A 26487-nucleotide genomic window follows, 5' to 3' on the forward strand; every position below is an offset into this window, starting at 1 on the left:
TCAGATTTTTAATAATCATCTGCATGTGTCTTGCTGTGAACAATCTGTTCTTATCTCCTTGCCCATTTTTCTATGGGGCAGTTGGTCTTTTTCTTAACTTTTAGAAGTTCTTTTCATATTAGGAATACGAACCCTTTACCTGCTCTGTGAATTGCAAATATTGTTTCCCCCTTTGTCACTTGTTTTTCTTGAGATGGTTTCATTCTGCCACCTGTGCTGAAGTGCAGTGGTGTGATCATAACTCACTACAACCCTGAGCTCCTGGGCTCAAGGGCTCCTTGTGCCTCAGCCTCCTGAATAGCTAGGAATACAGGTACATGCCACCATGCCCAATTAAGTTTTTAAATTTAGTTTTTTTCTACTTTCTTTAATTTTTATTTTTGCTCTTTCAGCAGAATCATTTTCAAAAAATTTTGGTAGAGATGGTGTCTTGCTGTGTTGCTCAGGCTGGTCTTGAACTCCTGGCCTCAGCACTGGGATTACAAGTATGAGACGCCTCACTCATCTTTTTGAAAATTTAAAGTACTTGGCTGCAGGAAACAATTTTATGGAAAGCAAAAGGTAAATGCTGGAATAAATTCAGGAAACAGTCATAAAATTTTCTAGTTTCCTTCTGAACAAAATCAGTATCAAAACCTTTCCGTTCCCTGTCCATGTTTTAATTAAGTTAAAGATCGACCCTTGTCTCTTATTACAGACACCTGGAGTGTTTTGTGTACCTGGCATCCCTTTCCCCTTCTTGCAGCAGAATTCTTTCTTTGGGGGAAATCCATTCTGTGTGTACTGTGTAGACATAACCCAGGTGAGGCCAGAGAACTCAGCTGCATAGCAACGGATTCAGGGCTGAGCAGAAGAACCAAGCCCTTCCTCTTTTTTTGAGATGGAGTCTCACTGTCGCCCAGGCTGGAGTGCAGTGGTGCAATCTGAGCTCACTGCAATCTCTGCTTCCTGGCGACTCTCCTGCCTCAGCCTCCCGGGTAGCTGGGATTACAGGTGTACACCACCATGCCTGGCTAATTTTTGTATTTTTTAGTAAAGACGGGGTTTCACTATGTTGGCCAGGCTGGTCTCGAATTGCTGACCTCAGGTGATCCGCCCACCTCGGCCTCCCAAAGTGTTGGGATTACAGGCGTAAGCCAGTGTGCCGGGCTGAACAAAGCCCTTCCTAAGAAATTTTTGGTAAGCTAGTGCACGTGGGTTGTTATCATATCCACCGCCTGGAGAAAGACTGTCTGAAAGAAAGCAAGGACAGCAAGGCTTGAATATACTGATTACAACGTGTAAATCCTGCGATTTAGCCAGTCTACCTGAAGCACACTCATCTCAAACGATCCTATTTTCCACATCCTCTTATGTTGCCTGGGGGAGGTCTGACTTGTGCTTCTGTCACTCCCAACCTCAAGAGTGAAATGATTTTTCAGAGAATGTCTAAAATTTTTTTCCCCCAAAATACCCTGAATCTGTTACCTCTTGAGGCCAAAACTCTCTTCCTTCTTGCTGGTCTTCCAGATAGTCACGAATGATGTTTGTTTTCTGCAGAAACAGGCCCATAGAGTTGGCACGTTCCGTATCTTCACCAACTAAGGGGTCTTCGAACTCTGAAGCCGAGAAAAGGCGGGAAAGGCCGATTCCTACCAGCCCAGCGACATAGTGGCAGTACTGCAAGAGATGATGTTTAAAGTACTTTAATCATGGAATTTTTATTGAAAGGGACACACTAGAGATCATTAGCTCCAAAAAAGCAGGCTCGAAACAGAATGGGAAAGAATGCATTTTGATTTTAAAATACAAATATACATACCAGGATTTTAAAAAAACATCCAAGAAAGATGTGCTCAAAGATTTAACAGCGGTCTCTGGCTGATGGGAATCTGATGTTTTTATTTTTTACCTGTATTTTCTAAATTTCTACAATGCACATGTACTGCTACTATAATAAAAGGCTATTGAAAAAAACTAGTCTAGTAAACATTTTTTATTTTATTTTATTATTATTTTTTAAGAGATGGAGTCTCATATGTTGCCCACGTTAGACTCAAACTCCTGGGCTCAAGCAATCTTTATGCCTCAGCTTCCCAAATAGCTGGGATTGTAGGCAAACACCACTGTGTCTAGCCTTACCTTACAATAAACTTTTTTTTTTTTTTTTAGATCAAGTCTCACTTTGTCACCTGGGCTGCAGTGCAGTGGCACAATCTCGACTCACTGCAACCTCTGCCTCCTGGGTTCAAGTGATTCTCCTGCCTCAGCCTCCTGAGTAGCTGGGATTATAGACGCCCACCACCATGTCCAGCAAATTTTTGTATTTTTAGTAGAGACAGGGTTTCACCATGTTGGCCATGCTGGTCTTGAACTCCTGACCTCAACTGATCTGCCCGCCTTGGCCTCCCAAACTGCTGGAATTACAGGCCCAAGACACCATGCCCGGCCTAGCTTTACAATAAACTTTTTGATACATAAAATTGTGAGAGAAGGCAACGATGAATGATGGAATATTCTGGCTAACAGAAACTAAGACAATACTAAGTATAGTTGAATCTTTTTTTGACCAACCTGAAAACATTTCAAGATCTGCAGGCCCTCAGAATCACCATTATATGAAAGAACAAATAACTATCATATGTTCTTGACACTGTTTTAAGAACTTTGCACATTCCCTCACAAACATTTATTAGGTACATAGCACTATGATCTCCATTTCAGATGAGGAAACTGAGGCACAAAGAAGTTAATTAACTTGCCCAACATTGCCCATCTGAGAAAAAAAAAATTGGCCAGGCAGGGTGGCACATGCCAGTGGTCCCAGTTACTCAGGAGGCTGAAGTAGGAGGATCACTTGAACCCAGGAAGGTGGGGCTGCCATGTTTGTGGCAGGGGCTAAGGGTTCAAAACTAGGTAGTCTGACTTAAGTGTCAGGCTTTAACAACTTTGCTAAAACTTCCCCCTTTTTTTTCTTTTTAATCTTTCTTTTAGAGATAGCGTAACTTCCCCTCTCTCAACAGAGATTTCAGTAAATGCAAGTCTTAATTGTCAAATACTTTTTTTCCAAGACACCAATTTGTTAAAAGTTATCCTCCTCTGAAAAGGGTATCCTAAGACAACTTAACACAACATTCACATACAATAATTGTCTATTAGTTAACTTAAGAAGAGAAAAGTAAAGAAGGTAAGCTCTGGAGTGTCATTAGGAAGGGTAAAAGTTCGGCAATGACCAAAGTTCACCCCTGTAATCCCAGAATTTTGGGAGGCTGTGGAGAGGGGATTGCTTGAGCCCAGGAGTTTTAGACCAAGCCTGGCCAACAAAGCAAGACCCTATCTCTGTAAAAAATTTTAAAAGGCTGACTGTGGTGGCTCACACCTGGGAGGCCAAGGCAGGTGGATTGCTTGAGTCCAGGAGCTCAAGACCAGCCTGGGCAACATGATGAAAACCTGTCTCTACCAAAAAATTACAAAAATTAGCCAGGTGTGGTGGTGTGCACCGATAGTCCCAGCTAATCGGGAGGTGGAGGTGAGAGGACTGCTTGAGGGCAGAAGGTCGAGGCTGTAGTCAGCCTTGATCATGCCACTGCACTCCAGCCTGAGCGACAGAGCAAGACCCTGTCTCAAAAACAATACAAATTAAAATAGATTAGCCAGGCACGGTAGCAACATGCCTGTGGTCCCAGTTACTCACGAGGCTGAGGCAAGGAAGATTGCTTGAGCCTGGGAGGTCAAGGCCGCCTTGTTTGGGCCACTGGATTCCAGTTTACGTGACAGAGTGAGACCCTGTCTCAAAAAAAAAAAAGTCGTCTCTGATTGAAAGTAACACAAGGCCAGAGACTAATTGGGGGCACAATGAACAGGCGAAGAGAAAGCACTTGAAATTTGTTCTAGGAGAAAAGTAACATGAAAAAAAGTAACATTTTGCTGAAATTACGTGTAAATAAATTAGCTTTGGGCAGCTATACAAAATCTTAAAAAGAATTACTAGAAATTTTAAAAAATCATTAGTGTATCTATAGTACTATCCAAAAATATATTTTAAGATAATAGTTCTTTTGGTAGAAATACTCCTAAAATGGAGACGTGTATAATTCATCTTCCTCCAAAGTTGAAGAAAAAAAATAACTCCTTAAAATATTTGGCTGGGTGCAGTAGTAGCTTATGCCTGTAATCCCAACATTTGGGAGGCTGGAGTGGGAGGACTGTTTGATGTCAGGAGTTTGAGACTAGCCTGGGCAACATGGCAAAACCCTCTCTCTACAAAAAAAAAAAAAATACAAAAATTAGCCTGGTATGGTGGCATGCACCTGTAGTTACAGCTACTTAGGAGGCTGAGGTGGGAGGATCATTTGAGCCCAGGAGGTTGAGGCTGCAGTGAGCTGTGATCACACCACTACACACCAGCCTGGATGACAGAGCAAGACCCTGTCTCAAAAAAATTCAGTTTTATCTGATCAGAACGTCTATTCAACAACCTACAATTAAGTTTCCTGAATAAAGCTGCACAACAGAAAATGAAGTTACTATCATAACCAGTGCTGGTTCTTGGCCAGAAGTTTTAACTTCAACTTTATTTTCTTTCAGATGAGGTCTTGCTCTGTCACCCCGGTTGGAGTGCAGTGGCACAATCATGGCTCACTGCAACCTTGAACTCTCAGGCTCAAGCAATCCTCCCACACCTCAGCCTCCAGAGTAGCTGGGACCACAGGCACATGCCACCAATGCCCTGCTAATTTTTTAATTTTTTGAGGGATGGGGTCTCGCTATGTTGCTTAGGCTTGTGTCGAACTCCTGGGCTCAAATGATCCTCTCACCTTAGCTTCCCAAAGGGCTGAGATTACAGGTAAACCACAGTGCCCGGCTAACTTCACCTTAAATGCAGAAATTGATTTCTAGCACTCATTATATGCTGTTAACTTGGGAAGCACAAACCAGCAGTTCCAAAGACGTTGCTGTTATGTTTTAAGGTTTGAAAAATTAAGAGGCCCAAGACCTTGGACCCACTAACTTGGTGACTATGTAGCAGCATCTCTTTGGAGATCCTAATTTAAGCACTGTTAAAGGTATGAAATACATCAACACTTTAGATGTTTGAAATGTCTTTGATTGTTCAGTTTGACTGGCTTTAAAATAAATTAATAAAATGTCTTTGCTTCCACAGAGGTGATAAGTCTCGCAAACACCATTCCTATGAAAAATAGGCAAGACTCCTAACCCTACCTTATGTTTTGATGTGTAGTTTAATCTTCATGGTCAATTACATCCCTTTGTCTAGATAATCACTTCCCTCCAGCCCCTCCTCCTCACCTGGCCGATATCCTACATAGCTGCTGGTTTGGAATCACCTCTGGAACCAAGTGTTTATGATGAGACATTCAACCTAAACAGATGAATTGTAAAACCAGAGGGCCTGGAACTAGCGAACAAGTTTTCTTGTTCTGCGCTTCACTGTGAGGACTGCTAGCTGTGTCTAATACATCACACCCAGACACTGTTTTACAAGACTAACCTTGTCCCACTCCTGTTCGGAGGTCACATGCTTATCCAAAAATTCTGCCATCCCAATTCCCATTCTCTGGCAAATGTCGGCAATCACCGTTTGGTATTTCTCAGCCAGATTTCTAAACTCGAGGGAGATCTGAAATAGAAACCGTAAAAACACAGAAATCATGAAATATGTACAGACATGGCACCAAGGATCACAAGGCAAACAATGGTGGAATTAATTATCACTCTGCAGTGGTTCATCTATAAGCCTAATTTAGGTCATACATGTTTTGTTTTTGTTTGAGACGGAGTCCCGCAATGTTGCCCGGGCTGGAGTGCAATGGCGCGATCTCAGCTCACTGCAAACTCCGCCTCCCGGGTTCAAATGATTCTCCTGCCTCGGCCTCCCGAATAGCTGGGATTACAGGAATGCACCACCACGCCCAGCTAATTTTTATATTTTTAGTAGAAATGGGGTTTCGCCATGCTGGCTAGGCTGGTCTCAAACTCCTGACCTCATGATCCACCAGCCTTGGCCTCCCAAACTGCTGGGATTACAGGTGTGAGCTACTGTGCCCAGCCTCATGTTTCTTATTATTCCATAAATTTTATAAATATTCTAATAGAAGGGTCTAAAAATGCTAACGTTTCTAGATTAAAAAGAAGATTCAAAGTCTCACTACACATTTCATCTTTCCAATGTATAATGAGATGCTTCAACATAAAGAAAGCTGGGTATAAGAATTTTAGGGAGAACAGCTTGTTTAGACAAACCTCATTATGAGAAAGATTCATTTGTGCAAACATGGATCAAGCACTTCCTATGTAACAAGTATCATTCTAGGCACTGGGGATGTACATCACAGACACAAAGAGAAACTCAGACCCGGAGCTGCTTCCAAGATGGCCGAATAGGAACAGCTCTGGTCTACAGCTCCCAGCAAGATCAACGCAGACAACGGGTGATTTCTGCATTTCCAACTGAGGTACCTGGTGCATCTCACTGGGACTGGCTGGACAGTGGGTGCAGCCTACGGAGGGCGAGCTGAAGCAGGGCGGGGCATCGCCTCACCCGGGAAGCACAAGGGGTCAGGGGATTTCCCTTTCCTAGCCAAGGAAAGCCGTGACTGACTGTACCTGGAGGAACAGTACACCTCTACCCAAATACTGCGCTTTTCCCATGGTCTTCACAACTGGCAGACCAGGTGATTCCCTCCAGTGCCTGGCTTGGCGGGTCCCATGCCCATGGAGCCTTGCTCGCTGCTAGCACAGCAGTCTGAGATCAAGTTGGGATGCTGGAGCTTGGCGAGGGGAGGCACGTCTGCCATTGCTGAGGCTTGAATAGGCAGTTCTATGTTCACAGTGTAAACAAAGCAGCAGGGAAGCTCAAACTGGGAGGAGTCCACCACAGCTCAGCAAGTCCTACTGCCTCTCTAGATTCCACCTCTGCGAGAAGGGCATATCTAAACAAAAGGCAGCAGACAGCTTCTGCAGACTTAAACGTCCCTGCCTGACAGCTCTGAAGACAGCAGTGGTTCTCCCAGCATGGTGTTCGAACTCCAATAATGGACAGACTGCCTCCTCAAGTGGGTCCCTGACCTCCATGTAGCCTGATTGGGAGACTCCTCCCAGTAGGGGCCAACAGACACCTCATACAGGTGGATGCCCCTCTTGGACGAAGCTTCCAGAGAAGGATCAGGCAGCAATATTTGCTGTTCTGCAGCCTCCGCTGGTGATACCCAGGCAAACAGGGTCTAGAGTGAACTTTCAGCGAACTCCAACAGACCTGCAGCTGACGGGCCTCTCTGTTAGAAGGAAAACTAACAAACAGAAAGGAATAGTATCAACATCAACAAAAACGACATCCACACCAAAACCCCATCCATAGGTCACCAACATCAAAGACCAAAGGTAGATAAGATGGGGAGAAATCAGAGCAGAAATGCTGAAAATTCCAAAAACCAAAACACCACTTCTCCTCCAAAGGAACGGAACTCCTCACCAGCAAGGGAACAAAACTGGATGAATGAGTTTGAGGAATTGACAGAAGTAGGCTTCAGAAGGTTGGTAATAACAAACTTCTCCGAGCTAAAGGAGCACGTTCTGACCCATCACAAGGAAGCTTAAAACCTTGAAAAAAGGTTGGACAAATGGCTAACTAGAATAACCAGTGTAGAGAAGAGCTTAAATGACCTGATGGAGCTGAAAACCACAGTACGAGAACTTCGTGAAGCACAGACAAGCTTCAAGAGCTGATTTGATCAGGTGGAAGAAAGGATATCGGTGACTGAAGATCACATTAATGAAATAAAGCAAGAAGACAAGATTAGAGAGAAAAGAGTGAAAAGAAATGAACAAAGCCTTCAGGAAAATATGGGGCTATGTGAAAAGACCAAATCTACATTTGATCGGTGTACCTGAAAGTAATGGGGAGAATGGAACCAAGTTAGAAAACATTCCTCACAATATTATCCAGGCCTAGCAAGGCAGGCCAACATTCAAATTCAGGAAATACAGAGAACACCACAAAGATACTCCTTGAGAAGAGCAGTCCCAAGATACATAATTGTCAGATTCACCAAGGTTGAAATGAAGGAAAAAATGTTAAAGGCAGCCATAGAGAAAGGTCGGGTTACCCACAAAAGGAAGCCCATCAGACTAACAGCAGATCTCTCGGCAGAAACCCTACCAGCCAGAAGAGGGTGGGGGCCAATATTCAACACTCTTAAAAGAATTTTCAACCCACAATCTCATATCCAGCCAAACTAAGCTTCATAAGTGAAGGACAAATAAAATCCTTTACAGACAAACAAATGCTCAGAGAGTTTGTCACCACCAGGCCTGCGTTACAAGAGCTCCTGAAGGAAGCACTAAACATGGAAAGGAACAACCAGCACCAGCCACTGCAAAAACATGCCAAATTGTAAAGACCATCGACACTATGAAGAAACTGCATCAACTAATGGGCAAAATAACCAGCTACCATCATAATGACAGGATCAAATTCAAACATAACAATATTACCTTAAATGTAAATGGGCTAAATGCTCCAATTAAAAGACACAGACTGGCAAACTGGATAAAGAGTCAAGACCCATCAGGGTGTTGTATTCAGGAGACCTATCTCACGTGCAAAGACACAGACAGACTCAAAATAAACGGATGGAGGAAGATCTACCAAGCAAATGGAAAGCAAAAAAAAAGTATCCTAGACTCTGATAAAACAGACTTTAAATCAACAAAGATCAAAAGAGACAAAGAAGGCCACTACATAATGGTAAAGAGATAAATTCAACAAGAAGAGCTATCCTAAATATATATGCACCCAATACAGGAGCACCCAGATTCATAAAGCAAGTCCTTAGAGACCTACAAAGAGACTTAGGCTCCCACACAATAATAATGGGAGACTTTAACACTCCACTGTCATATCAGACAACAGATCAATGAGACAGAAGGTTAACAAGGATATCCAGGACTTGAACTCAGCTCTGGACCAAGCGGACCTAACAGACATCTACAGAACTCTCCACCCCATATCAATAGAATATACATTCTTCTCAGCACCACATTACACTTATTCTAAAATTGACCACATAATTGGAAGTAAAACACTCCTCAGCAAATGTAAAAGAACAGAAATTATAACAAACTGTCTCTCAGACCACAGTGCAACCAAATTAGAACTTAGGATTAATAAACTCACTCAAAACCACACATCTACAAGGAAACTGAACAACCTGCTCCTGAATGACTACTGGGTAAATAACGAAATGAAGGCAGAAATAAAGATGTTCTTTGAAACCGAAGAGAACAAAGACACAACATACCAGAATGTCTGGGACACATTTAAAGCAGTGTGGAGAGGGAAATTTATAGCACTAAATGCCTGCAAGAGAAAGCAAGAAAGATCTAAAATCGACACCCTAACATCACAATTAAAAGAATTAGAGAAGCAAGAGCAAACACATTGAAGAGTCAGCAGAAGGCAAGAAATAACTAAGATCAGAGTAGAACTGAATGAGATACAGACACAAAAAACCCTTCAAAAAAATCAATGAATCCAGAAGCTGGTTTTTTGAAAAGATCAACAAAATTGATAGACTGCTAGCAAGACTAATAAAGAAAAGAGAGAAGAATCAAATAGACATAATAAAAAATGATAAAGGGGATATCACCACTGATCCCACAGAAATACAAACTACGATCAGAGAATACTATAAACACCTCTACATAAATAAACTAGAAAATCTAGAAGAAATGGAGAAATTCCTGGACACGCACACCCTTCCAAGACTAAACCAGGAAGAGGTTGAATCTCTGAATAGACCAATAACAGGTTCTGAAATTGAGGCAACTTACCAACCAAAGAAAGTCCAGGACCAGACAGATTCACAGCCAAATTCTACCAGAGGTACAAAGAGGAGCTGGTACCATTCCTTCTGAAACTATTCCAATCAAAAGAAAAAGAGGGACTCCTCCCTAACTCATTTTATGAGGCCAGCATCATCCTGATACCAAAGCCTGGCAGAGACACAACAAAAAAAGAGAATTTTAGGCCAATATCCCTGATGAACATTAATGCGAAAATCCCAATAAAATACTGGCAAATCGAATCCAGCAGCGCATCAAAAAGCTTATCCACCCCAATCAAATCAGCTTCATCCCTGGGATGTAAGATTGGTTCAATACATGCAAATCAAAAAACGTAATCCATCACATAAACAGAACCAATGACAACAACCACATGATTATCTCAATAGACGCAGAAAAGGCCTTTGACAAAATTCAACAGTCTTTCATGCTAAAAACTCTCAATAAACTAGGTATTGATGGAACGTATCTCAAAATAACAAGGGCGATTTATGACAAACCCACAGCCAATATCATACTGAATGGGCAAAAACTGGAAGGATTCCCTTTGAAAACCTGCACAAGACAAGGATGCTCTCTCTCACCACTCCTATTCAACACAGTAATGGAAGTTCTGGCCAGGGCAATCAGGCAAGAGAAAGAAACAAAGAGCATTCAGTTAGGAAAAGAGGAAGTCAAATTGTCTGTTTGCCGATGACATGATTGTGTGTTTAGAAAACCCCATCACCTCAGCCGAAAATCTCCTTAAGCTGATAAGCAACTTCAGCAAAGTCTCAGGATACAAAAGTCAATGTGCAAAAATCACAAGCATTCCTATACACCAAGAACAGACAGAGAGCCAAATCATGAGTCAACTCCCATTCACAATTGCTACAAAGAGAATAAAATATCTAGGAATCCAACTTACAATGGATGGGAAGGACCTCTTCAAGGAGAACTACAAACCACTGCTCAACGAAATAAAAGAGGACATAAACACATGGAAGAACATTACATGCTCATGGATAGGAAGAATCAATACAGTGAAAATGGCCATACTGCCCAAGGTAATTTATAAATTCAAGCTATCCCCATCAAGCTACCATTGACTTTCTTCACAAAATTAGAAAAAAACTACTTTAAATTTCATATGGAATCAAAAAAGAGCCTGCATAGCCAAGACAATCCTAAGCAAAAAGAACAAAGCTGGAGGCATCACACCACCTGACTTCAAACTATACTACAAGGCTACAGTAACCAAAACAGCATGGTACTGGTACCAAAACAGATATATAGACCAATGGAACAGAACAGAGGCCTCAGAAATAACACCACACATCTACAGTCATCGGATCCTTGACAAACCTGACAAAAACAAGCAATGGGGAAAGGATTCTCTATTTAATAAACGGTGCTGGGAAAACTGGCTAGCCATATGTAGAAAGCTGAAACTAGATTCCTTCCTTACACCTTATAAAAAATTAACTCAAGATGGACTAAAGACTTAAATGTAAGACCTAAAACCACAAAAACCCTAGAAGAAAACCGTGGCAATACCATTCAGGACATAGGCATGGGCAAAGACTTCATGACTAAAACACCAAAAGCAATGGCAACAAAAGCCAAAATAGACAAATGGGATCTAATTAAACTAAAGAGCTTCTGCACAACAAAAGAAACTATCATCAGAGTGAACGGGCAACCTACAGAATGGGAGAATATTTTTGCAATCTATCCATCTGACAAAGGGCTAATATCCAGAATCTACAAAGAACTATAACAAATTTACAAGAAAAAAACAAACAATCCCATCAAAAAATGGGCAAAGGATATGAACAGACACTTCTCAAAATAAGGTATTTATGCAGCCAACAGACATGAAAAAATGCACATCATCACTGGTCATCAGAGGAATGCAAATCAAAACCGCAATGAGATACCATCTCACACCAGTTAGAAAGGCGATCATTAAAAAGTCAGGAAACAACAGAAGCTGGAGAGGATGTAGAGAAATAGGAATGCTTTTACACTGTTGGTGAGAGTGTAAATTAGTTCAACCATTGTGGAAGACAGTGTGGCGATTCTTCAAGGATCTAGAACTAGAAATACCATTTGACCCAACAATCTCATTACTGGGTATATACCCAAAGGGTTATAAATCATGCCACTATAAAGACACATGCACACGTATGTTTACTGTGGCACTATTCACAACAGCAAAGACCTGGAACCAACCCAAATGTCCATCAATAATAGACTGAATAAAGAAAATGTGGCATATATACACCATGGAATACTATGCAGCCATAAAAAAGAATGAGTTCATGTCCTTTGCAGGGACATGGATGAAGCTGGAAACCATCATTCTCGGCAAAATATCACAAGGACAGAAAACTAAACACTGCATGTTCTCACTCGTAAGTGGGAGTTGAACAATGACAACACGTAGACACAGTGAGGGGAACATCACGTACCAGGGCCTGTTGGGGGTGGGGGTCTGGGGGAAGGATAGCATTAGGAGAAATACCTAATGTAAATGACGAGTTGATGGGTGCAGCACACCAACATGGCACATGTGTACCTATGTAACAAACCTGCACGTTGCACACATGTACCCTAGAACTTAAAAGTAAAATAATAAAAAAAAAAGAAAACAAAAAAACTCAGACCCTTGAAGAGCTTAGATTCTAGTGAGCAGATCTGCCAACCATTTCATCTCATTAGTTACCCAATTTATATTATGAAGCTACAGAGTCTCTCTCACTATTAAGGCTATACTTTTACATTCATTAAACAACTCAATATGAGGCATGCTGCCCAATACTTTTTCCATAGTCCAAGCCCTAATGTAGAAAAGTTGAATTGATGTTTTTAAAATTTATTGTTACTGCCCAAATATCTTGTTTTAACTTCAAAGAATTGTTCATAGGTTGACGAAATACAATATAAAAACACCATGGGAAGTCTTAAAACAACCTACATATAATACTGCAAACAGCGGAGAGATTTGGTTAAACATTGAAAGTGTGCAATATACTCGGTCTGTGTTTACAGAAAAGTTAGAAAAACTTCCTCGGAAAACACCTAAAATTAAGGGCCCAGAGGAAAATCAGGTGGCCGGCTGATTGCAAAGCACCAGGAATTCACAGAACTTAGGATTTCTGATTAACATCAACTGTCAACACCCCCATGCCCCTCCCAAAAAAAAAAAAAAAAAAAAAACATCAAATCAATCAAATCAATCTGGTCTTTCCAGAACTCTTTCCAAAAAGTTGTTCTTTGCAGAACAGCTGTTCAAGCTAATGCCAAAAGATAATTCCTTCTTGTGGCTGAAACAAACTAGTGATTCAACAAGAGGTTATTAGAATCCCTGAATCTCCATAGGACTCTGCTCTTTCCACAGATCCTTGGCTAGACCAGTTCTATTTATTAGAGAGGAAAGGCCAATGAGAGTGGGGAGGAGCTTAGACTCCTCCAAAACACTTTCACTTCTGAACTTGACCTATCCTTCCAACAACTTGTGGTATTTATTATATAATCGTACAGTTCCAAAAGTAAAAACAAAAGTATACAGGAGAAAGTGACAATGAAGAGCTCTATGGTTTTTCCCAGAAACCCAGAGGACGGACAGGGCTTTGCTGACTCCACACTCAGTGCCCAGTTTTGTATATTCCCTGGGTACAATAAGCCCTGACATGTGAATTGAGCCAGGAGGGCCTTTTCCCCTTCCAGGTAATTCTGTTCCACAACACAGTAGTTTTCTATGTTCTCAGATCACTTTCTGGTGACTCCAAGTACAAGAAGGAAGGTACTAGAGCAAGTCCACAGGGATAATGGAGAAAGGCCAAATCCCACATAGGAGGTAAGAGTAGCAGGGAATACAAATACAAATTCCTCTGATTATAAACCTTAGGAGTACTGTGATCAAAACACTGGGTAGGTCTACCTTTGCCTATGTTTAAACTGTTTTTGGTTTGTTGGCTTTGTGTTTTCAACCATTTTTTTTTTAAAGTGGCAGTAAAGTATGCCAGTGACTAAGCACAAGGGATCTGAAGCCAGACCTTCCAGATTCACTGATTCTGCCACTTAACTTTACAGGTAATCCTAGGCAAAGTACTTAATTTCTCTGTGCTTCAGTTTCCTCATGTACATAAAATGTAGATAATAGCAGTATGTTATGTACTAGGTAATTTCCCTGTTAAACGATGTTGTAGATAAAATAATACAAAGAGTAAATTAACAATGAAATATATTTAGCAACTAACTCATAGTAAATTGCTCAATAAGTGAATGCTATGATCGCTATTATCATTTAAAAATAAGGAAATAAGGCTGTATTATTACTTAAATTCTGTTTACAGGTAGAGTTCTAAGCTTTCTAGCTTTCCACTAGTACCAGGTGAGAAAGATACGTGGTCATGGATTGTATAATGATGTTTCAGTCGACGACGACTGCAAATACAACATTGGTCCCTTAAGACTGTAACACCGTATTTTTACTAAATCTTTTCTATGTTTAAAGACGCAAATACCACTGTGCTCCAATTGCCTGCAGCATTCAGTACAGCACTGTCCTGCAGAGGTGTGCAGCCTTGGAGCAATGGGCTGTACCACAGAGCCTACACGTGTAGTAGCTATGCCATCTTGGTATGTGTGAGTACACTCTATGATGTTCGCAAAATGATGAAATCATCTATCGATGCATTTCTCAGAATGTATCCTGTGCCACTCATTAAGTGATGCATGACTGTGCTCTAATCGAACCCCTAATATACAATGAGAGTTCTAGAAAGTTCTACTAACGCATAAAGCATCAGGTTCAATCTACTGTACATCAAGATGGAGGTCACTTGGTTAGAATACTGTATTGAGGCTTATTCCTAAACAAGCCTGCAAGGCCTGGGATAAGAGGACAAATGGAGGCCTACTACATGTAGCTAAAAATTTTAAAATGATCAATCGAGTTAACAACTTGTTAAATAAAATATATTCTATCCTCCTGCCTTGACGAACATTTTTCCTAACAACCTGGTTGATTCAGGTTTGAATTTAAAATTCTTAGTCCCTCAGAGTTTTATTCCAAAAGGCAGCAGGGCACAGACAGCTGATTCTCATATCCCAGGCTCTTCCCTTCCACTGCTTCCTGAATCCCGCTCTCTCCAGCACGGGAGGCACCTCACATTCATTTGAGAGGATATCCCAGCCCTTAGTGCCAGGATCTATCCACGACACTCCCCAACACAGCCCTGGGCCATCACTCAGGCCCAAGGGCACAGTCAATGGTGGCATGTTCCCACCTGGAGGAGATGGACGGACCTTAGGAAACAGACTGTGTGGATGCGGACATGGGCTCAGGGATTCGGGGCAAGGAACTCCAGATGTCCAGAACGTGGTGTAGGAGAGCCCATGAGAGCTGAATAAGCACATTCCCACGTGACCCCTCACCCCATGGGGCCCTCTAAAGTGAGGAGTTCCACTTGCCCAAGTTTAAGAGCAGTACTGTGTGAGTGAGGCCAAGCTGTTACTCCTCTTTTACACTACTTGTTCTATCCTGGGACGTCTTAGTCAAAAGCTGATTGCAGGCCTAGCCCCACACAACTGGTTTCAAAGAGATGCTGGGCTACATCAGCACATATACAAATCATTCCTTAAGAAGACAAGGCACTATTAATTCCCATACAGTCCCATCTCAAGCTGAATCACAGACTGGAGGGACCCATAATTCAAGCAGCTTAAAATTATATATGCACACAAAACACACAACTTAGTACATCTTTATATTCGTAAGGATACAAAAGGTTAACAACAGCGAAAACAGCTGTGCCTGGCTTGCGCTTTCTGCTCCCTTTTACTCTCCCCAGGGCAACTCTGCTTTCCAGAGGACTGCATCTCTAACTCTACTACCCAAAAGAGAAAACGATCAGTTCAGTGTTCACATCTGAAACCTTCCAGAACTAAGCATTATTTTTCCACCGGAACACTGTATGAACAAAGGAAGACACTGAAGTTTTACAAACATATTGGAATATCATCTGGAAATCTGCTAGTGATATTCCCCAAAATTATGTTAGCATTCACACACTTTCATATTCTTTCACTTTTGCTAAGTGGACAGGGCTGCCTTGACTTATGTAATACCTAAGACATTTATCCCATGCCCCAGAAATTTTTTAATTATTATGAATCTACTCAAGTCAAAAGTAATTTGGCTGTTTATGGCAATTAAATGACTTTTTCAAGATTATGTGATTTAAAAGATTGACTCTTTTGACAAAATAATATGTATTCATGATAGGAAATATACACAAATAAAAACAACATAGTTCACTTAAACCCCCCACCAGAGCCCAGGGTTCACTGTTACCATTCTGAAGTGACTATGGAATTTCAGGCTAGGTCCAGCTAGAATAATATTAGTTGTTTCTAAGTGAGAATGTGCTTCCATTATAAATGGGGTATGACTACTTCCTCTGCTTTGGCAGAATTCAGAGGCCCATCCATGAATGGTCACAGATTTCCCATCAAAGGAAACCCATCCTCTGGTCATCGGGTGTCCTGTGAGAGCCAAATCACCAGGACCTTCCCAGGGTTGCAGCTCTAATTCTCACCCAGTTACTCGTCATAAATTTTCTTTCTTCTTTTGAATTGTACTGTATAAACTCGAATTATTCTTCAGATATTTTCTTCTCATTTGTATCGTGTTGTACTATATTTTGGGCTTTGGTACTGAAGGTCTGATCTCAGCAATCTGAAATAGCCTTTGCACCAAAAGAGTCTTCCCCAAATATTCCTTTTTTTTTTTCTTTTTTTAAAATATTGCTCCCACTATGCAGATGAATCAAAGATTCATTTCTTTGGCGGAGGACTCTCCATCTGTCCACTTAGCTCCCTCCCAACTCAGATACAGATTAGGTTTCTTTCAATAACATAAGGAATGTTCTCCAAAAGCTCTGGCAACTGTGGATAAAAAGGGCTTCTTTGGGCTATTACAGAACATGTGACTTTGCCAAATCAAACTTTTATTTATAAGATATGGAAGAATCAGTTATTTATGTGAGTCAAGACATGCAAATTCTAAGATAGTAGGACCTAGTCAGATGTCCACATAAACTTGAGGGACTTTTTAAAGCTTAGGATTTTAACTATAACCTACTTTACTCCAACAAAATAGACCAAATAGCTAATATTTTCAGAACACTTACTCTGTACCAGGCACTAAGTACTTTATACATGTGAAATTACTCAATCCTCTCAGTTCTAACTTTACAAATGAGGAGATGGAGACACAGAGCAGATAAGGAATTTGCCCAGGATCACAGGTGAAGTGGCAGAGGCTCACCCTGCTTCTCAATCCTCACCCTAGCTGCCAACAGACACCACCCCCTATGCCAGGCTGCTACCCATCTTGAGCAGCAGTCCCTTGCTACCAGGCTCAGGGTAGTCAAGAGGCCAGCAGTGTCACACAGGTAGGATGCATCATACAGTCAGCAGGCTTTTGTGAGCTAGCCTGAGAATCGTTTACAACACTAAAATGTGAGTGCGTCTTCCCACAGGAAGAAACACTGGACTTCCAATACTGATAATAACAGCAGTAACTAACATCCTAAGAGCATTACCTATGTTAATTCTTTGAATATTCAGAATACCATGAGGTAGGTGTTATTATTACCCCTATTTTATAGACGAAGAAACTGAGGCACAGAGAGGCTTTGCAAATAACCAACAGTTTAGTAAGTGGGAGATCTGAGATTCCAACCTGGGCAGCCTGGCTTCAGAGTCTTGGCTACCAGGGTTCTTAACCATCACATTATGCTGCCCTCAAACTGCTTATTTCACCTTTCTCCGTAAGTATGCAGGCTAGCAGACAACCACATCAGCAATTAGGAACACAAGGGTCAGTCGACAAGATGCGTAACCTCACTCACCGTTGGGAAGTCCTCCAGCACCTGGCGATCCTTCTCCTTGCTCTCCATGAACCGCCAGTCTGGTTGGTAAAGGAAAGAGTGAAAGTTGTGTAACAGCGGGACCTTCTTTTCCACACTGATGGTCATGTCATCTTCCAGTGTGTCCAGAGCTCGGAGAACCAGATAAAATATGCACACTGCGTTGCTGTAAAAAAGGAAAACCTATTAATATATTGGAACAAACAGCCAAAGTTATTTTATTTTAAAATAACTTATGCCAGGCCATTTTCTAAACCCATCTACACCCTTAACTCTAAAGAACTATAAGGATATCCAAAGTTTTTCATACTTAACGAAACTTACATTAGTTTTCCTTTCTTACATGAGACTAATGAACTTCTGTAGTTTATTAAAAAATAAAAAGCCTACTAGTTGGGTGTCACTAGTACTCCCAGCAGTGAGTTGCATTTAACTAATGTAGAACAACTATAGAGACCAAAAGACCGAACTAATATTTGGCAAATAGAAAAGAAAGTCAGAAAACACAGTAACTTCTCGGTATAAATACGATCATACATAAAGGCAACTGGTGTTAAGTTCATGGGTGTAATCTGCACAGAGATAGCTTCAAAAGAATCAACCCAATATGCTAGAAATAGAAATGCAAAGTTGGATAAGAGAAGCCGAGAAAATACACGACCTGCTCACAGACAGGTTCAGCTGCCAGGACTAAAAAAAGTTAATAAACATCACCCCCTCCCCCCTTCTCTGAAAGGCTGGGCCCAAAGGGACACTACTAGATGGCAAAGAGCCTGGAAGGGCTTTCTAAAGTAAACACATAGGGCAGGGCTATGTTCTGGGCAGGCCACAGCAACGAGGCTGCAACGCTGAGCGCTATATCAACACGTAGCCTCCAACCACTCAAAGCTCCCCGACAAGCTTTCCTCCAAGCCAGAGGCGCTGCCTCCATCACTCACCGCATTTCCCCATCCAGCGCCTGGATAACAGCTGCGAAACTGCGACTGGTCTGATTGAGATACTTGTAGCAAGTTTTCAGGCTGCTGCTGAGCGAGTCCTGCGGGCAGACAAGACACACGGCGGTGGGAGACGTCGAGGAGCAGGAGTGGGAGTGGGACTGGGGCAGGCGGCTCCACAGCCTGCCGCCCTCTCCCCGGGGCCAGTCCTTGCAGGGCCAGGCTGCAGGAGGCAAGCAGCAGCCCCGCGGGGCGGTGCCTGCGCCCGGGCCCCTGGGCGCCGCGGCGGGACTCAGCACCAACGTGCGCTTGAAGAGGGCCATGGCCTTGGTGCCGCAGGCGGCTGCGGCCATGGGAATCGCGGACCCCGCGGAGTTTTTCCTCCATAGACTCGAGCGGATCTGGGAAGCGCCCAACAAGGGGCGGGACGGGCTAGCCCTCTACTCGAATACGCGCTGGGCCGACCCAGAACGGGCCCGCCCCGCACGTGGAGGCCGCTCCCGGCCCGCAGCCCCGCCCCCGGTCTCCCGCTCCGCACCCCTTCGGCACCTGGCGCCTGCTTCCTCCCGGTCTTGCCCTTCTCAACGGAACCCACCTGCCGCTAAGGGAACCCAGCGCACTTCAGCTCGCTTTTCCTCCCAGTGACAGAGTCTCCCTAGACCAAACTCTACTCGGGCTCCGCTGAATCCTCTTCCCAACAAGGCCTGGACTTTGTACTCAACGCGTCTGTCTTTGCATCGCCCAATTTTACCAAGAATCCTGCTAAATTGATTTGACTAGAATCCCCCAATTTCAATATCTGATCACCCTAGACACCTGATCAGGTTCCACATCCCCCTGCATCCCTCAGGTGATGTCTGATAACTCTGGCCTGCCTTCAAAAATCCTTACCCCTGTGTTTCCTCGTAATAATTTTCCATCCACTGACATCCGGCTCCTCCGTCATCAATTCCTACTTTTCCTTGTATTCAGAATGGAGCCCAGTTCTGTACTGAGGTCTCTCTCCTCTTACTGTAATAGTTGTTCTGAATAAAATCTGTGTTTTGCCGTTTTACTACCACTGTCCAGCTATGGTTTTTCTCTGACACCCGTTTTCAGAGAAAACTATGGTTTTTCTCTGACACCTGTTAAGCCTCTACTATTCTCTAGAAAGCCAGCCATTCCTGTCTTCTCATCTTGCCCTTCGAAATTAATGGAAATGCAGTGCACTGACCTTTACTTTTCCCTAAAGCAAACAAGGACTGTGTTTTTCCAAAAGGGAAAAAAAGCCTCATTTTAAATGCAAGCATATCAGAAAGAGTTGCTGTTTGAAGTGTGTATATTTTCATAGACTATTTTTCAGAGCAGTTTTAGGCCCACAGGGAGTCTAAAGTACCGCGGGTTCCTATTCCCCACTTCCCTCTCCTCACCCCACAGTCTCACAACAGTTCTTTTTGGGAGAGAGATGGGAATCATTTATCTAACAGGGCCGGGTGTGGTGGCTCACGCCTGTAATCGCAGTACTTTGGGAGGCCAAGGTGGGAGAATTACTTGAGTCCAGGAATTTGAGGGCAGCCTGGGCAACATAGTGAGACCTCGTCTTCACAAAAAAGTTAAAAAAATTTTTTTTTAAAAAGCCAGGCATGGTGGCGCCCACCTGTAGTCCTAGCTACTCAAGACTAGCTACTCAGGAGGCTGAGGTGGGAGGATTGCTTGAGCCCAGGAGATACAGGTTACAGTGAACTATGATATTGTATACTACTGAGTGAGACCCCATCTCAATAAAAATTTAAAAACCCACAAATATCTAATAGGAGTGGTTAAAAAAAATATGGCATATCCACTGCTAGGAAATTCCACAGTCACTTCAGAACGGTAACAATGAACCCTGGGCTCTGGTGGGGGGTTTAGGTGAACTATGTTGTTTTCATTTGTGTACATTTCCTATCATGAATACATATTATTTTGCCAAAATAGTCAATCTTTTAAATCACATAATTCTGAAAAAGTCATTTTATTGCCATAAAAATTATTAGTAAAAACAAATATTTACTGGGCACCATAATATTAGTAAAGTTCAGTGTCTGGCACATAAACATATTTGGTGAAGGTGTGATGAATAAATGAAGACATACATCGAGTATTTTAAAACAATTCACCAACTCCTTCCCTCTCAAAATATGGGGAGGCAAGATTTCAGAGTGAAAGAAACAGAATAGCTGCTCCGGACTGAGCTCCAGATCAGCTCTTCACATAGCCTGACCATTACCAGGCTACAGCAGGCAGTGTTTTTAACTGCACTGCCAAATGTCATGTTCAGTCCAACCAAGAGTTTGGGTGCTGATGTTAAGCCAGGAGTTTCAATCAATGCCAAGACACAGTCCCCCTAGATTTGAACACCAACACTCCTCAAGAACACTACCCCTCCTTTCCATACAGTTCTCCACTCTGAAGGGGAGCAAGCTAAGCCACTTACTCCTCCAGCTCATACCCCTGCTGCTCTTTTTCCTGTCACCCATTTGTTTCAGTGCCTTACCTTGTAACAACAGTTTCTTCAAATCACCAAGAACAAAACAGGAAGACACAACTAGTAAGCACACTATGGAAAACACCACTCACTAAAAATTTCCATGAGCTAAGGGAGAAAGAAAGCTCAGGCTACTGCTGCCTGTCCCTCCTGGGTTTTCTATTGCAGTCTGAGATTCAGGGCACTCCCAAGAGCTCGCAAGTGGGAGAAAACAGGGATGGAGGGAATTTAGAGGAGGGGTGTGGGGTGGTCAGGAGGACAAGAGCAGACTCCCAGGAAGGGGCTCCAGCCTCAGGCTGAAAGTTCCACAAGTGAACAGCTAGCAGCTACCGGCCCTCTATGCAGCCTTCCTCACTTTAAAATAGAATAGGTTTCTCCAGGACGGGAAAAATACCACAAACTTGAGAACTGAATTTACATAATCAGATTGATAACCACCATTTATCAGGCACCTAACTCCATGCCAAGCACAATGTGGACATCGCCTGTTATCCTTACTCAACCCTTTAAGGTCTCAAAGGCCCACAGTCCACTGAAACATTTGTGGCAAGACCTGGGGCAGAATTCAGCATTTTTAGTGTTTTAGAAAATAGGTAATAAAACGCATATACAACCCCAGTCAGTGTGCAGTAGCATCTCATAATTATTTCTTTAGCAAAACATCTGAATATTTATACTAAGTGGGATGAATGAAGCCTCAACTTCAAGGCAGGTTTTGCTGCCAAGCGATTTTGAGCCAAATTGACAAAAAATCGTTTTCAGACCATCTTAGAGTTGGGAAGTTGTGGTTAAAAAATCGTGACCATACATACATCCCTATTTTACAGATGAAGTAACTGTGGCTCAGAGGTTAAGTTACCAAGGTTGTTCACCAAATTTAATAGAGTCAGAAACTGGACTTAATAATAATAGACTTAAGATACTAGTCTAAATAACAGGATTTAGATTTGATAGAAGCCAGATCTGCCTGATTACAAACAGCCTGCTTTTTCCATCACTTGGCTTTTGGGTGATGCCACACACCTTGCAGGCAGCATATGCCCCTAGATTTACTGATATGCTCCTAAAAATGCAATATAAATCAAGTTTACTAAACCCTGAAATTCTATAGCCAAATCCTTCTGCGATAGAAATAATCAGCCCTCAATATCTGCTAAGTGTAAATTTTTTCCCTAGTTTGTAGAGAGAAACTGGTTGGGTGCAGTGGCTCACACCTGTAATCCCAGCACTTTGAGGCTGACGTGGGAGAATCGCTTGAGCTCAGGAGTTCAAGACCAGCCTGGGCAATGTAGCGAGACATCGTGTCTACAAAAAAATTTAAAAATTAGCCAGGCATTGGTGGCACGTGCCTGTAGTCCCAGCTACTAAGGATCAGGAAGCTGAGGTGGGAGGATGGTTTGAGCCAGGGAAGTCAAGACTGCAGTGAGTCATGTTCAGGCCACAGCATTCTAGCCTGGATGACAGAGTGAGACCCCGCCTCAAAAAAAAAAAAAAAAAAAAAAAAGCCGGGTGCAGTGGCTCTCACCTGTAATCCTAGCACTTTGGGAGACCACGGGCAGATCACTTGAAGTCAGGAGTTCAAAACCAGCCTCGCCAACATGGTGAAACCCCGTCTCTACTAAAAATACCAAAAGATCAGCTGGGTGTGGTAGCAGGCGCCTGTAATCCCAGCTACTCGGGAGGCTGAGGCAGGAGAATTGCTTGAACTCGGGAGGCGGAGGCTGCAGCGAGCTGAGGTCGCGCCACTGCACTCCAGCCTGGGCAACAGAGCGAGACTCCACCTCAAGAAAAAAAAAAAAAAGAGAGAGAGAGAGAAGCTAAGATAATGTTAAGTGAAGGGAAATGTATTTTCCAATTTGTTTCCCCTAATTACAACTCAGTTATTTTTTTAACGGCTCATGGGGATTTAAAAAGTGCCCAGAAAGACTACAACAAAACAAATAATACTGTACCATATTATCAGAGCTGGAAGGAATAGCTCAAGTCTCACTTTAAAAAAAAATTCAGTATACCGTGAAGTCTTTCGCTACTCACTTACCATGACCACCCACTTTCCCTCCCAACAGGTAACCAATGCTACCATTTTCTCTACTAGTCTCTTTCTGTAGAAAGGGAAGAGACAGAGGAATGAAGTCTCTGGACCCAGATAAGCTCTGACTGCACTCAGATCCCTTGCCCTGCTAGCATCTTCCTCTGCGGTGCTTTTCTCCACCTGAAAAACTGTACATTTGTTTTTTGGAATTGTCTCTCTTCCACTAAAAAATAAGTTTTATAAAAGCAAGGTCTTCACCTATCTTGTTCACTGTTGTATCTCCAGCACCTAAAACACAATCTGATATACAATTGGTGGTCAAATATTTGTTAAATAAATGAATGCTACATCTAAATATAAAAAGTGACATCTGCCCTATCAAATAATAAAAGTTATTCTGCAGCAAAATAATTAAAATAATGTAGCACCGGCAAAGAAAAGATGGAGAAAATGGAATATTCTACAAATAGGCCGAAGGATGTACCTGTCCTAAAGCTGGCATGTGAAAGATAACATCAAACGAGGGTGTAGTCTACTGGGGACAAAAACCAGAAATTTATTTTCTGGTGTGTTTACTGAAGCACATGGACCCTCACAGAAAGACTCCAATGTTCAGGCACCTATCAAGCCTCGGCCTAAGTCACCTCGGCCTGAGTCACATTTGCTACTGTCCTGTTGGCCCAAAAAAGTCACAGAAATCAGCCAGGCTGGTCCAGACCAGAAGAACTTGGTTGAATGTGTCTATTCATTCAATAATCACATAGAATAATTTTCTTGTTGGAATAAAAACACCTCTTGTGCATTCATTTAATAAATAGTACAGGCATGAGGCAGATAAAATGTAAGTAAAACCAAGTTCTGACCTTCCACCAACCACCTAGCTAATCCGTAGACGTACAGATAACTCATTAGAACTCGGAAGTGTAGATAGGCGATTTTAAAACTCAGGAAGCGCTGAGGATGAAGCGGTGGACAGCAGCAAGGCGGGGAGAGCTCTGGAGGAGGTGAAACTGGAGGAGTGAGATTTCATTCCAGAAACGGTGTTCATGTGATGTTACCTGCATAGTTCATTTTGCTTACCAAAACACTCACTCGTCCTCTCCCACGTAACCCACCCACATCGCCTCAGATGTGCAACCCGCGGGTTAGAACACTGGTAAGCGCCGATGCTCACGGAAGGGACGAAACGGGGAGCGCAACCGCCGGGAACCACGCAGAAGCCGCTCAGGCCCAGGGCGGCTTGCGTGGGCAGGGACAGGCCTGCCAGGAGGGCCGCGTCCACCCGGGCCCGACGTGGGGAAGGCTTGAGGTAAGGGGGACGGGAACGCCCAGGCGTCGGCCCTGCTCGCTGCGCCCCTTGCCCCAGATCCGGGCCCGGCCGCTCAGGCCCTGATGCCGTCCCGGCGCGCTGCCTCCCCGACCCAGGAAGCAGGGATGCTCGGCCCACCTGGTCCATCTTGGGCATCACCTTCCGCTTGCCCCCGATCCGGAAGCGCACCAGGTTGTAGAACTCTTCGGGGTGGCCCAGGCACTTCACGAACTCCATCCTGGCGCAGGTGGCGGACTCTCGGGCGCGGCACTCACCTCTGCGGTCCCCAGGCTCTCACCGGCCGGCCGGACCTGTGGAGTAGGCGCGCCCGGTGCTGGCCGGGCAGGGGGCGGGCCCAGCACGACGACGCCCCGCCCGCCGCTCCGCCCACTTCAACGGGCCTCGGGCACTAGCGTGGCTACCTGCGGCTGGCGGGGTGGACTGACGGGCGCTGATTCGCCAGCACCGCTCGTACTAGGAAGACGCCGGCCAATCAGTGGCGGAAGGAGCCTGGCGTGACAACACCCTAGAAGCTCATTGGAGCCGGAGAAAGAGGCCGACGAGCGGGATTGGTGCCCTGATGGAGCCGGGCCTTTGTTTTCTCCAGCTTACGCCGCCAGGGAGTGCGGACGTTGTGAGGACGCGACGTGAGGCCGAGGGGTTAGGGTTCGCAGGATCCCAACGGTGGTCCGGCGTCTGGAGAGCAGTGCCGGCCGGCGTGCGCTCCGCTTAGCCAATAAGTCGCCCACGTGTCCCGCCTCGTTGGCTCCTGCCAACCGAATGAGCTCTGCAGCCGTTTCCCGTGGAGCCTAAGACCGTGAAAAGGCTGGCCTAGCGCCAGCTGGGCGTCTTTACTGTTACACACCCCAGCACAGCCCCGCTCGCCTGCCCGCCACCGCCATCCGGCCCCAGGGATCCCCGCACACTCCTGGAGCTTCAGCTGCCTCCTCTCTAAAGTGTTTACTTGAGATCCAGCTTAGTCCTAGAAAAAAGAGCTGAAGCCTTAGAGGGCCTATAACAGGAAGGTGGAAACTTCTCTCATCCTGGATCTCTCCAGCCCTAGAAACTACTGGCTACCCGGCCGGGTGAGGTGGCTCACGCCTGTAATCCCAGCACTTTGGGTGGCCGAGGCGGGTGGATCACGAGGTCAAGAGATCGAGACCATCCTGGCCAACATGGTGAAACCCCGTCTCTACTAAAAATACAAAAAAGCCGGGTATCAGGTGGCAGGCGCCTGTAGTCCCGGCTACTTTGGAGGCTGAGGCAGGATAATCACTTGAACCCAGGAGGTGGAGGTTGCAGTGAGCCAAGATCAAGCCACTGCACTCCAGTCTGGGCAACAGAGCAAGACTCCGTCTCAAAAAAAAAAAAAAAAAAAAAAAAAAACTGGCTACCTAAGCCATTCTGCAGTCTGTTTTTTAACACAGCAACCAGTAATCCTCTTAAAACCTGTCCTGTCTGGCCGAGCACGGTGGCTCACGCCTGTAATCCCAGCACTTTGGGAGGCCGAGGTGGACGGATCACCTGAGGTCAGGAGTTCAAGACCAGCCTGGCCAACGTGGTGAAATGGTGAAATGTCTCTACTAAAAATACAAAAATTAGCTGGGTGTGGTGGCAGGCACCTGTAATCCCAGCTACTTGGGAGGCTGAGGCAGGAGAATCGCTTGAACCCAGGAGGCAGAGGTTGCAGTGAGCCGAGATGGCGCCATTGCACTCCAGCCTGGGGGACAAGAGCCAGACTTCGTCTCAAAAACAAAAACCCGTCAGGTCTGTTCACTGCCCAAAGCCGTTCAGTGTCTCTCCAGCAAAAGCCAAAGCCCCTACGGGGATTCCAAGAGGCTGCAATGAATAGTCTTCCACCCAGATTACCTCTCTGGCCTCCATCTCTTATGCTTTTGCCTTCTCTAGTCCCAGGGCTTTTTGTCTAGCTGTTCACTATT

At 43.9% G+C, this 26487-nt stretch overlaps 1 protein-coding gene and 1 long non-coding RNA gene across 7 annotated transcripts in view; one reads left to right on the forward strand and one right to left on the reverse strand.

The window, feature by feature from the left end:
• The window catches only part of FDFT1 (farnesyl-diphosphate farnesyltransferase 1), a 33738-nt gene extending 8855 nt beyond the window's left edge, over positions 1–24883 (reverse strand). Inside the window, exons 1-6 of one of the 6 annotated variants that reach the window (XM_077942319.1) lie at positions 24686–24883; positions 24102–24296; positions 18704–18801; positions 17748–17931; positions 5492–5620; positions 1468–1659 (exon numbers count right to left, since the gene is read on the reverse strand). In XM_077942319.1, the coding sequence (XP_077798445.1) occupies positions 1468–1659; positions 5492–5620; positions 17748–17931; positions 18704–18708 (510 nt within the window). In that variant the 5' untranslated portion in view covers positions 18709–18801; positions 24102–24296; positions 24686–24883. 6 annotated transcript variants of the gene reach the window in all.
• Positions 339–24859, forward strand: LOC144330674 (uncharacterized). The gene is made up of 2 exons (XR_013397041.1): positions 339–885; positions 23019–24859. It is a non-coding gene; the product is annotated as an uncharacterized LOC144330674 (long non-coding RNA).
• Positions 24884–26487: the final 1604 nt, after the last annotated feature.

The sequence above is a fragment of the Macaca mulatta genome, chromosome 8, assembly GCF_049350105.2.
Source record: "Macaca mulatta isolate MMU2019108-1 chromosome 8, T2T-MMU8v2.0, whole genome shotgun sequence".
NCBI classification, from domain to species: Eukaryota; Metazoa; Chordata; class Mammalia; order Primates; family Cercopithecidae; genus Macaca; species Macaca mulatta.